Below are 12,641 nucleotides of genomic sequence, written 5' to 3'. Positions count from 1 at the left end.
GGAATTCTTCGGCATTAACCGGCGGCTCTCGGCGAGTGGTTGTCAACCGCCACGAAACGGCAATTATGATCCACTTTGCAGCGTATCTTTTAAAAAAGAACAAGCCGCTTTCACACTAAAAAAGGCTCCACTCTCCCCTCATTACAGCTATGGTGACGCCCACGTTATTATAATGCATAAGTAACTTGTTGAAAACAAACAAGTCAATTACGGACGTCACATCGATCAACTTGTTGACGCTGTTATAAGGAATTAGTCGATTGTTGGCACCCTTATAACCCATAATGATGTGTCATCGATTTATTCGTGATCCCTTATTCGCTAAACAATAGACATCTCCGCCACAAAGTACTGCATGGATTCGCAATGGAACAAGGAACTGCGCTACAAGTTTATGGCGCGCGCTATAATTACTTTCACATAGAGACAATATTGTTAAATCACAGAAGGTCAGAGAGATCGGTCGCTGTATTAACTCGCCTGAGGATCTGTTTATGATACTTATTATTTAATAAAACTGTCGACAATGGGAATTATGTTGTTGCACTGGTCGGGTGAAGTCACGCAGGCTGAGGCTACGATCTTCTTCACCTCGCCTAGTTCAGTAGTCCCGTCCTACCTTTATGAAATATTCGTTCGATAATTACTTCGGTTCACATTTCTAACAGGATTTTATTAAAGGGAATTCTGAAAATTTAAGATGGTATGTTTTCTTTGGTAACATAATAATAACCTACGGCAATGCGTTATTTTCTTATGCAGCTATTTTAATGAATAAACATTAACGTTGCATATTTCGCACTCGCTAAAACAAACACTATGAGTACATACGTAAATTTCTTATTTTAAAAGTTTCTGCATCTCATCATCAATCATCTGCGTGTATAGGCGTAAAACGACTGACTTGACTCCATTTTTCTTTATTGCACAATTTATTTTTACGCAAGTTACGTGTTGTGTTTAACGCAGCGTGCTTCTTTAAAGCACTTTATATTTAAGATGGGATTATTTTTAAATAATGACCGGGTAGATTACTGTAATATATTACATCTAGAAGTGGTAGTATTACTTATACTTGACACGCGTGCCGGACTGTGCGATGAGCACTGTAATTGTCCTAGGATGACCTTTCGGACAAATTGCTTGAATCTCGCCAGGCAACGCTTAACAATCTGTTCCCTGATGGACCCTTTAACGCGATATTAATCTCGTAAGTATCGAAATTACAGATAACAAGCGTTTGTGCACGCGCTATCGCCGATAGGGACACGAGCTTCCTCGGACGAGCGGCGCGGGCGCAGGAAGTGCATGCCGTGTAACCGGCTAGTTTAGTTATTTCTCCTTTTTACTTGTTTACACGTTATATAGGCACCCATATACGAGGCGAGGTTCATGTATATTCAAAGAGCTGCGCGCCGTTGTTCCCCGTGAAATCGGTATCGACTATTATTGCCGGGTAATGTTCTCGCGTCGCCAGACGTAGCGGTCCGGCAATGGCGAGTTGTCCCTTTGTCTCTATTACGGCCGCCCGACAATCGCCCTTATCTACACGTGTATCTCTTGTTGGTATCACTCTATATGGAGCCCGTAGGGTATTATCACATCAGTGTGGCGGTCGCACGGTAAGACCAGCATTAGCATACAAGCAAACATCGCGATCGGCGGGCGCGGCGCAGGCGCAGGCAGATTACCGTCGCAACGCTTCCGCACTGTATTGAATTCGGTCCCAACGGCCGCGGCCCCGGCTCCCATTGCCAGTTTACGTTTTCTTGTTAGTGTGATCCCGGATGATTACAATCTCACCGCGGCAGTATACGAGTCTTTGTGCAGAAACCGTTTCCTCTTAGGTATGCATTGCACCTCCCATGCACAGACACGTAAACTCACACTTTTATGTGTGTAACACAGTACAGGTACCTAGGTCGATCCATCTTAATCTGTGTATTAAGTCAGATTATGGGTATTACATGTATAACCTATACCAGAGGATAATATTGAAAGTTTATTGATGTTACTAATTGGATTAGAAAACAATACATAATAGTAGTAAGTACCTACCTATAAAATATTTATTACAGCCTATAGTACTTAGTTTTTAATTAGAGCGCCCATAGTAAAAAATATAAAAAATAAATATCTTATCTTATCTTATCTTAGTCCCTGCGTGTTATCATTATCAGCAATACCTACTGCACCACCACTTCTAGATGTTATAAGTAGGTATATTACAGTAATAACAATAAGATTCACATTGACATTCAGAATTTGCCTTTCAACTGCTTTAAGACAGTAGTTAAACAAAAACTTTCCAGAAAAGGTTATTATAAAGTTAGTGATTATTTAGAAGATATGAATGCATGGGATTAACTGTCTGAGAACTGATATTAGGCAGCTAAATTACTCAATTGTATATCAATATTTTATGTATATTTTTATTTTTTTAAAGAACGTCTAGGGCCCTGTGACGAGGATTTTCTTGCAGCTTCTTTTCCCCGGCTATACAGGTTGTGAGAAGCTGCAGTAGTTTTAGGCGGATGAGACGTTCGTTATGTAAAAATTGACTATTCAAAGTGTAACTATGTTACCTACTGAATAAAGATATTTTTGATTTTTTTTGAATTTTAATCAAGCCAGTCATTATATTTTAAAATACCTAATTCCATCCGCCTTACAAATATACAAGGTGTTAGTGTTAGTGATACCGTAGCGAATACTGAGTAAATACAACTGTTTAACCACCATTGTTATCTTTATGAGAGAAAAGTGTGATAAGTATATATAGTAGTTTTTTTATGCTACGTACCGCCACAACGAAACCAATGAATCAGTAGTATGTAACAACGCCTGCTTAAAATAATTTGCAATTACATAAATCCGCGATCAGCGAGGTAGAAGTTATTTAAGTAGGTACCTACCTACCGCAAGCAATTACTGTTTAATTTCTATTGCCAAAAACATGTAATGTCATTAATTTATTGTAAATCATAATTTAGAGTATTTGCTTGGAAGTGTTTCTTGCTTGGACTGTTAGATGGCCACAGGAGATTGAGATAGTAATATAAATAGTTAAGTCTAGGCACCAAGCTATAATTTTATAAATAATGTTGGCGCTCAATGAAACGAGCGTGCCGTTTGCGGCGAGCGCGCGGTGGTTGTCAATTGAGTTTGACAGATAATAATACTTCTTCATCTTGTGACGTCGACGCATCTTTTTTTATACTTAACTTTTTAGTCAACTTCTTGTTTTGTAAACATCTTAAATAAGTAAAATTACATCTTTAAATCGAGCAACAAGCATCTTCATTGAAAAGTACCCGAAAACCCACTGGAGCAGATCGGCTACAACATTTCTGGTGACCCCGTACATGATCGAAGAACATCGTTGGAAGGCGATTACTCTATCCCATAAGAAGTCTGCGGACGAGGTGAAACAATCCGAGGGAAGTAACGCCCATTCCTATCCATTTTATTATCCTTCTTATTGCTTCGATTTTGTTCTAATTTTGTCAACAATTCATGTTGAAACTTGTCTTCGGCGACATTTTGATATTCGCTAATTCATCTTTATTTACATATTTCCTTAAAATTAACTACTAATTTCATTAATAACATTCATCTAATACGTAAATACATCTATTTAACTTCATTTCATACGTAAATTTAACATTTTAGTGCAAATTTGTTTGTGTCAAGTCATAGTGTCTACTACTGCTACATTTTACGTCATATTTTTAACAAAGTTCCCTATTATTTCTACAAAAATTGTCATTACTTGTCTTCAACAACATCTTGGCCGACTAATTTCAGCTTTACTCCAAGAGAAGTCGGCGGAAACTCGAGATTTGAGCCCTGACACTACGACGCGTTTTCCAACAAGCACCGTGTCGACGCGCAGTCGCCACGGCCGGCAGTGATAAGCTGATAAGAGACATCGCGCTCGCGCATCTAATAAGGTTGTGCAGCGCGCTCGAGGTTGTATTCATTCATTACATTTTAATTAAACTTAAACATCATTTTAAAGTAACTTCAAGTTCATTTTGTGTACACTTTGTATGCAAAATTATATTGATTAAAATCTATTGTTTGCGCCCTAATTATGGCTGACTTAAAGGAACTTATTGCACAGAGAGGACGTATTAAGGCTAGAATAACATTATTTGAAAGGTTTTTAAAGCCAATATTAAATACTAAATTGAATAAAGTTCAGTTTTACGAGTTGACCATGAGATTTAACAAAATAAAAGATATTTTAGATGATTTTGATAAAATTCAATCACAAATAGAATCATTAGACAGCAATGAGGATATTCAATTAATTGAAAGACAAGAAATTGAAAATAGATTTTATAGTCTTATAGCACAATCTCAAGATTTACTCCAAACATTTGAAAGTTCATCTAAGTCTAATAATACTTCTCAGACCAATTCTCATGGCAACACCGTTAAGTTGCCACCTTTGAAGATTCCTTCCTTCAACGGAGACCCAAACAAATGGTTGGAATTTAGAGACATGTATCTGTCTCTTATTCACAACAATGATACAATTGATGACATCAGTAAGTTTCATTATTTGAAATCTTATTTGGAAGGTTCGGCAAAGGCTGTCATAAATTCAGTTTGCATTTCTTCTTCGAACTACAACATTGCGTGGTCGCTCCTTTGCGACAGATATGATAATAAGCGTCTTTTAATTAATGAGCATATTAAATGTTTATTTTCCATTCAACCTTTGAGCAAAGAATCCGATAAGGGGCTTCGTGACTTGATCGATGCAATTTCCAAAAACTTGAGTGCATTAGCTTCATTAGGAGAACCTACTACACAGTGGGACACTCTCATCATTTACATGGCCTCATCAAAATTGGACCCAGTAACTTCTAGAAGTTGGGAGGAGTTCAGGGGAACATTAAAACAACCAGATTTAGCAAATTTCTTTGATTTTCTTCGTCAACGCGCCACTGTTTTAGAAACAATGCATGCTAGTAAAACTGTAAAATGTGAAAACCGTCAAACATTTGTAAAACCAAAATCTTTTATTGCTTCATCGCCGCCTGAGCTCACCTCCTTCAGCAGCAAATGCTTAGCCTGTAATAAAGAGCATAAATTATATGAATGCTATCAGTTTAAATCATTACCTGTTGATGAGAGAATTAAAAAGGTTTTTCAGTGGCGATTGTGTAACAATTGTCTTCGTAGTGGCCACAAGTCTTACCAGTGCAATCTTGGTGGCTGCCGCATCTGCAAAGGAAAGCACAATACAGTGTTACATAGATCCTTTGTACATCATGCCCAAAAACAAACATCTACCAAACAAGATAGTGAAAATAATGGAGCATCTTTAGTAGGTACTAATACTCACCTCACTCCAACGTCTAATAACCAGTCGTCGTCTTCTTCTTCAGCATCTTCTCCTGCTGCCACGAACAGTACATCAGCTGCAAATCCTTCTTGTGTCATCAGTATGTCTGCTGTCTCCTCGAACCAGGCTCTTCTGTCTACGGCTTTGGTGAAGGTGACAAACAATGACAAAACTTATACATTGAGAGCTTTGCTGGATAGTGGTAGTCAGTCGTCTTTCATAACCGATGCGGCTATGACTAAAATCGGTATGACTAAAGTGAAAAGTAACATTCAATCCATCTCTGGCCTAAGCAATGCCGTCGTCAATATAAATGAACACTGCAATATTGTTGTTCAGTCTTCTAATTCATCTTTCAAGGCGCCTGTCAAATGCTTCGTTCTTCCTATTATTACAGACAGGCTGCCTCATGCGGAAATTCATGTTCACGACTTGAATATTCCGAGCGACATTCAACTAGCTGACCCGAAGTTCTACCAGCCTTCTGACATTGATCTCCTCTTGGGAGCCGACATCTTCTGGGACGTGCTTGGTTCAGCTAGAATAAAATTGGGAAAAGATAAACCAATTCTTCAGGAAACCTTATTAGGGTGGATAGTTGCTGGCTCTATGGCGGGTAAACATTGTGACACGCCACAGCCACAGCGTACATTGTTTAGTAAAGATATTCATCAGCAACTTAGTAAGTTCTGGGAACTCGAAGAAGTGCCCAAGGACAACATTCCTTCATTTAATGATCATCCTTGTGAAAAGATCTTCAACGAAACAACTTACCGCGACGACGATGGGCGATTTTGTGTCCAAATACCTCTTCATGAATCGCCAGACGTCCTCGGTGAATCATACCACATCGCAGAAAAGAGGCTTTTCCAAATGAAAAAGAAGATGAGCAAGAATCCCGACCTACGTGTGGAGTACAGCAAATTCCTGCGAGAGTATGAAAGCCTAGGACTGAGGTCGCAGCGCCATCTCGCGGTTGTTTCCTGCCACATCATGCTGTAACGAGGGAGAGCAGCGAGACCACTAAACTTCGAGTGGTGTTCGACGCCTCGGCCGAGACCACAACAGGTACGTCTTTCAACGACATACAACATGTCGGCCCTGTCGTTCAGGACGACTTGTTTTCCATCTTGCTACGGTTTAGACAACATCGATATGTCGTTTCGGCCGACGTGGAAAAAATGTACCGGCAAGTGTTGGTACATCCCGAGCAGCGCCCCCTGCAGATGATTTTATGGCGTGCAAGTGAGCATCTTCCTATTAAAATATTTCAGCTTAATACCGTCACATATGGTACGGCTTCAGCGCCCTTTCTGAGCACAAGATGTTTATTGCAATTAGCCAAAGAATGTCCCGACGACAAAATATCAGAATTAATTCGATCCGACTTCTATGTAGATGACTTTCTTTCAGGCTGTGACTCAGAGAAGGAGCTGATGCACAACATAAATAAGGTGACTGAAATTCTTCATTCTGCGTGCTTCCCATTGCGTAAGTTTCGTACAAATGCTCCTTGTAATTTCATAAATAATCAGAGTTCCTTCATACCAAAAGATTTAGATTTATCTTCGCAATCCAGTGCACTAGGCCTCAAGTGGGACCCGGTCACTGACGTCTTTACATTTCCTACTAATGTGGAATGTCCTTCTGTTGCTACAAAGAGAACTATTTTATCAAATTCTGCTAAGTTGTTCGACCCTCTCGGCTTATTAAGTCCATGTACCATCATACCAAAAATAATTCTTCAGAATTTGTGGCTTGAGAAACACGATTGGGACGATGAAATTCCTTCTAATATAGAGGAAATGTGGTTAAACTTTGTTTCAGGTCTAAATGATCTTTCTTCTCTTCAAGTTCCTAGGTGGGTCCTCAGCGCGGATCCTTCTAGCATAGAACTTCACGCGTTCAGCGATGCGTCTCAAAACGCATACGCAGCGTGCGTTTATTTACGCTCAGTAGATAACACAGGAAAGGTAGTAACTACTTTACTTTGTGCAAAGACCAAGGTCTCTCCTGTGAAACCTCAAACAATTCCTCGCTTAGAGTTATGCGGAGCGCTTCTTGCTGCTCGCCTATCCGCGAAAGTACTGAAGGCTCTAAGATTGAATATTGACAAGAAATTTTATTGGTGCGATTCATCTGTGGTCATAGGTTGGCTATCTTCTCAGGCTCGCGATTTGAAAACTTTCGTGTCAAATCGAGTCGCTGAAATTCAAGAGTTGACATCTTCATCAGACTGGAGGCATATTCCGGGAATACATAATCCTGCAGATCTAGCCTCGCGAGGTCTAGACCCTAAGCTTATTCATGAAGCTCATCTTTGGTGGCACGGACCTACCTTTCTCTCAAAAGATATGTCGGAATGGCCACAGCAGGAGCTTGTATTACCATCGGAACTTCCTGAAATAAAAACTTATACTAAGGGCCCTATTCTTAAAACTAAAACATGCACTAATACTAAAAAGCAATCTACAACTAAAACACTAACTACTACTACTTTAACTACAAGCATGAAAAATAGATATCCTTCCAGTTTAGTGAGGTTCGAGCGATACTCGAAGCTGACTACCCTGCAAAGAAGCCTGGCTTACGTTCTACGTTTTACATCTAAACTAAGAGGTACTAACATAAATACAGGTCATCTATCTACTGAAGAGTTACAAGAATCTCTAAACTACTTAATAAAACAACATCAAATTGAATGCTTTTCTACAGAAATTAATTTATTAAGTAATAACAAATGCTTACCTTCTAAATCTCGCTTACTGTCGTTGAGACCATTTCTAGATGAACACGGCATCCTTCGTGTGGGTGGCCGTATTCAGCAGGCATCTGAAATTTATGAAAAGAAACATCCTATATTATTAGAGTCAAAACATCATTTTACAAATTTATTATTCGCTCACGAGCATAAAAGGCTATTGCATGTGGTCCACAGCTACTTCTAACAAATTTGAGGCAAACTTATTGGCCTATTGCAGGCAGACGGCTAGCTAGAAGCACCGTCAACAGCTGTAGACTATGTACAATTATAAAAGCAAAAAATATAAATCCCATCATGGGAAACTTACCTGGTTGTAGAGTTACTCCCAACTTACCATTTTCTATTTCAGGCGTTGATTTTGCTGGTCCTTTTCCGATCCGAGACCGCCGAGGTCGCGGTTGTAAAATTATTTAAAGCTACTTATGTCTTTTTGTTTGCTTCTCGACACGAGCTCTACATTTGGAGATTGCATCTGATCTTAGCACTGAAGTCTTCTTGTTATGTTTAAAGCGTTTTATCTCGCGTAGGGGAAAGCCTACCGAGATTCATTGTGATAACGGTCGCAATTTCGTGGGAGCAAACAATGATCTTAAACAATTTTAAGAGTCATGTAATGAATCAATCTCATCTTTCGGTGCCGACGAAGGGATCAAATTCAAGTTTTCGCCGGCTTACTCCCCCCACTTCGGTGGGCTTTGGGAGGCTGGTGTTAAATCAGCAAAGTACCACCTGACTAGAATCATAGGAAACAATCATCTTACTTACGAAGAGTTATCGACATTATTCGTGCAGGTCGAAGCAATTTTAAATTCGCGTCCCTTAACACCTCTTTCATCGGATCCAACCGACCTGTATCCATTGACTCCCGGGCACTTCCTGATCGGTCGACCTCTTACCTCGCTGCCGTCACCAGCTCTACTGGACGTCAACCCTAATCGTTTGAACTGTTACCAACGAATAGAGCAAATGAAGAACCACTTTTGAATAGATGGCGTCACGAATTCCTCTGCGAGCTACAGCATAGAGCGAAGTGGCGCATCAATAAAGGCGAACTACTGCCGGGAGACATGGTCATCCTTAAAGAAGCTAACCTGCCTCCATTGAAATGGAAGATGGGGCGAATTCATCAACTCTACCCAGGAAAAGATGGGATCGCGCGAGTCGTAGATGTTATGACATCAAAGGGCATCGTACGTCGTGCTGTTGTCAACCTCTGTCCTCTACCCGTGACTGCTGATGGTGAAGCATGTCCTCGAGCTACTACGGTCGTCGAGAGGGGGGAAGATGTTGGCGCTCAATGAAACGAGCGTGCCGTTTGCGGCGAGCGCGCGGTGGTTGTCAATTGAGTTTGACAGATAATAATACTTCTTCATCTTGTGACGTCGACGCATCTTTTTTTATACTTAACTTTTTAGTCAACTTCTTGTTTTGTAAACATCTTAAATAAGTAAAATTACATCTTTAAATCGAGCAACAAGCATCTTCATTGAAAAGTACCCGAAAACCCACTGGAGCAGATCGGCTACAACAAATAATATTATCTATCTTAGTAAAATTATTAATCTTTACAATCATAAATAAGTACCTGATTGTCCCGTTAAGTATTAGGCAACAACCTACGCGTCTATCAGAGATATATGTGTTTATCTACCTTGTCTGTCATGTAGATTTCATCCCGTTCTATAGTAGCGTACAAAATTGAATTAATTCTATACACAAGGTTATACCTCGGATAGTTCGCGACGCCTCTAATTAGGTATTAAGAGTCGATACTTAGAGTTTCTCTAGCCCTGCAAGGCTGCGCCACCGGTGGGAGCGGGAGATAACGGCGACATTAGCGCGTGCTTGTTCTAACCCGAAGAACATTGGATTCGTCGTGTTGCACGCGTACCAGGGAAGCAGAGCTATGCAGGGTCAACCCGCTGCGTGGGAATGTACCAGGAATCGTTACTTAATCTCAGCACCCCGGTAACCAACTCTTGTCATGCGTGATGTAGGCCGCGTAATGGCTTTCAGAAACCATAATACTGGCTAACTTCTAAGAACAGGTTGCCTACGCATTTTGTTATAAAATATGTTACTACTCTTGTCCTAAAATTGCTTAATTTGAAGAGTATTATACTATAATAACGATATCCACCGCAAAGTTATTATTTCCTAACAGTTCAATACCGTTTTAACTTTGGAATTGTAAATGTACCCTACAGTACAAACACATAGAAACAAACAGGGATGTAATACCCACGGATACAGATTCCATCCACTTAACAGTTTACGTCATCTTCACACAATAACTAAAGTACATGATAACATCGTGTTGGTATTTGCGAAAAGCGGTGTCGGAGTTCAAAGAGCAACGTTAGACGCGTCGGGGAAAATTATAGAGGGTGGGTGCGGCAGTTGCTGGCGAACAAAGCGCAGGCGCAAGAAAGGTAGGTATTCGTTGACAGGGGTCACGAGGGAGCCCCGAGGCCCAGAACTGGCTCTGCGACCCGCGCCCCGCTGACCCACAGAACGGGAACATAAATTGTCGAAGATGACAACCGAGCGTGTCTACGAATACATTTCATTAAGCACCGGCCACATTACGACCGCACTGACCATTTTCTCAGCGAAGATATGAACTAAACAAAAGCTTACTAAAATATTTTATCTTTTAATTGGCTTTTGATGCGCTTTTCGCTTATTGTCTCCGGAAAACTAACTGCTCTTTGTTTATATGACATATCTTATCCCACCCCACCCACGTTGAGTTGTACAACTTGTACACATGTAGCTAACTACGAAGGTTCTTGTACGTAGACATAAAAATCTACTGATTTGATAGAATTTTTGTGTGTACCTACTTAACAAAAAAAGTATATGACCTACCTACCAAAGATAGAATGTGTGAGTTTATTTTCGTAGGTAGGTATAGCTATGTAGTGTAAAATAAACTGTTCCAAAATAAATATTATTTCCTTGATACCTACTGTGCGTCGCTGGTATTGAATATAAATAAAAACACATGCTTGACATTTAGAAATGGACTATATTAATTAAAAATTAACAAAAGGTGGAAAAAGCAACACCCATTGCCATGATGTTCAAAGGGTAGAAAAAAGATTAGAATGTGGTGTTGCCATATTATAAAATAAATTTTAGTGTGTACTACACACCTACTGTAACAATACCAAAATCGGGAAACCTGAACAAGCGAGGAAGTTGCTCACTGTAGTTTTGCTATCACACAGTTGTCTTGTCCTTAGGTCACTATTGACCTGTTACATTAGTCTACAACCAACAAATAAAATCAAGTAGGTATACTGTATTGCACTCAAGAAATAAAAATAAGAAGTGCAATACAAATAGTGGCCTTTATCTTCTATAGCAATTTCTTCCAGGACATGAAGTATTGATAATAAAATTAAGTGCAGGATTTGTAATGAACATTTCAATAGGTTTGTAATGAATATAGAAAAATGAATTCAAAATGTGAATAAATACTTTAAATATTAAATAGGTATAGTTGCAAACTTTAATATTTTATAGGCTACCATAAAATTAAAAAAAAAAGTCAATATTGTACACATTAGCAGTTTTAATATAATATTTTCTTAACAATAAGCAACACTCACATCTTCATCATATATTGAACAACCATGAACAATTTAAGCTGCACACTTAACTTTACAAATTCTTGCATGTCAATTTTTTAAACAACCTTAAATTGTGCTTAATACAGACAAAATTCTTCTTTTAAATTATGTTGACCTTAATGTGCCTTTGTATTGTTTCAGAGTGGCTATATTATTACAATTCTCATTCAACTGGAGCTGTATATTCACACATTCAACAACATAGTTTATTGCATTCTGGAATATACCTTGAGCAGCATGGAGGTTTTGTGGCACCAACACACCAAACCACCTGACTGGATTCACTGTATCCTCTGTCTCACTCTTAACTGCCTTCAACTGCATTACTCCATCTTCTTCTGTAGTTTCACAAACAGTTGAAGCAGAAAACTCTGGACTGTTTTCCATTGGCAGTTTGGTAGCTGTAATCGCGCTATGGCCCATGATATACCTAGATTTAGCTAACTGAAAACTCCCATTGTTGATGTTAGTCTCAATATTCATCTCACATCTGATCTTATCTTCTATCAAGTGTAGCTGTTTTAACGTGAGTTTATCCAACAGTTCACAGACTGAGTCCCTGTCTGGAGCGCCGGTATCTGAAATAAATTAATTTCATCATCATTTTAAGTACTTAAACCGAAAGGACACTTGACACAAGTTTGTTCTCTGAAGATCAGATACCTACTTTGAATCCGTGCAAGTGTTTATTATAATCTATTAATAAGAATAAAAATACACTATCTTACCTCTGATTTTGCCTCCCATTGCAAGTAATTTCTTTTATATATATACTATTGAATAAAATATTTTCCCTCAGTCAAACAATAATCAACACATCGATCACATGATTTCAACTTACCTACGTCAATGTCATTATTTTTTTTGACGTTTCCTTTGC

General features: G+C 39.2%; 2 protein-coding genes across 2 annotated transcripts; one reads left to right on the top strand and one right to left on the bottom strand.

Annotated features, from left to right (window-relative positions):
• Window positions 1–5,608: 5,608 nt before the first annotated feature.
• LOC126370392 (uncharacterized) lies at window positions 5,609–6,361 on the top strand. The gene has a single exon (XM_050015230.1). It carries the CDS (start codon window positions 5,609–5,611, stop codon window positions 6,359–6,361), a length of 753 nt encoding a protein of 250 aa, XP_049871187.1.
• Window positions 6,362–11,685: 5,324 nt separating this feature from the next.
• On the bottom strand, window positions 11,686–12,631 carry LOC126370148 (coiled-coil domain-containing protein 115). The gene is made up of 2 exons (XM_050014903.1): window positions 12,490–12,631; window positions 11,686–12,339 (listed from the first exon to the last, which is right to left on the bottom strand). Exons 1-2 carry the CDS (start codon window positions 12,506–12,508, stop codon window positions 11,867–11,869), a joined length of 492 nt encoding a protein of 163 aa, XP_049870860.1. The 5' UTR covers window positions 12,509–12,631; the 3' UTR covers window positions 11,686–11,866.
• Between the last annotated feature and the right edge of the window lie 10 nt (window positions 12,632–12,641).

Source organism: Pectinophora gossypiella, chromosome 10 (assembly GCF_024362695.1).
Source record: "Pectinophora gossypiella chromosome 10, ilPecGoss1.1, whole genome shotgun sequence".
NCBI lineage: Eukaryota > Metazoa > Arthropoda > Insecta > Lepidoptera > Gelechiidae > Pectinophora > Pectinophora gossypiella.
The sequence above is the reverse complement of the archived record's forward strand: the minus strand, read 5'-3'. Positions and strand labels throughout refer to the sequence as shown.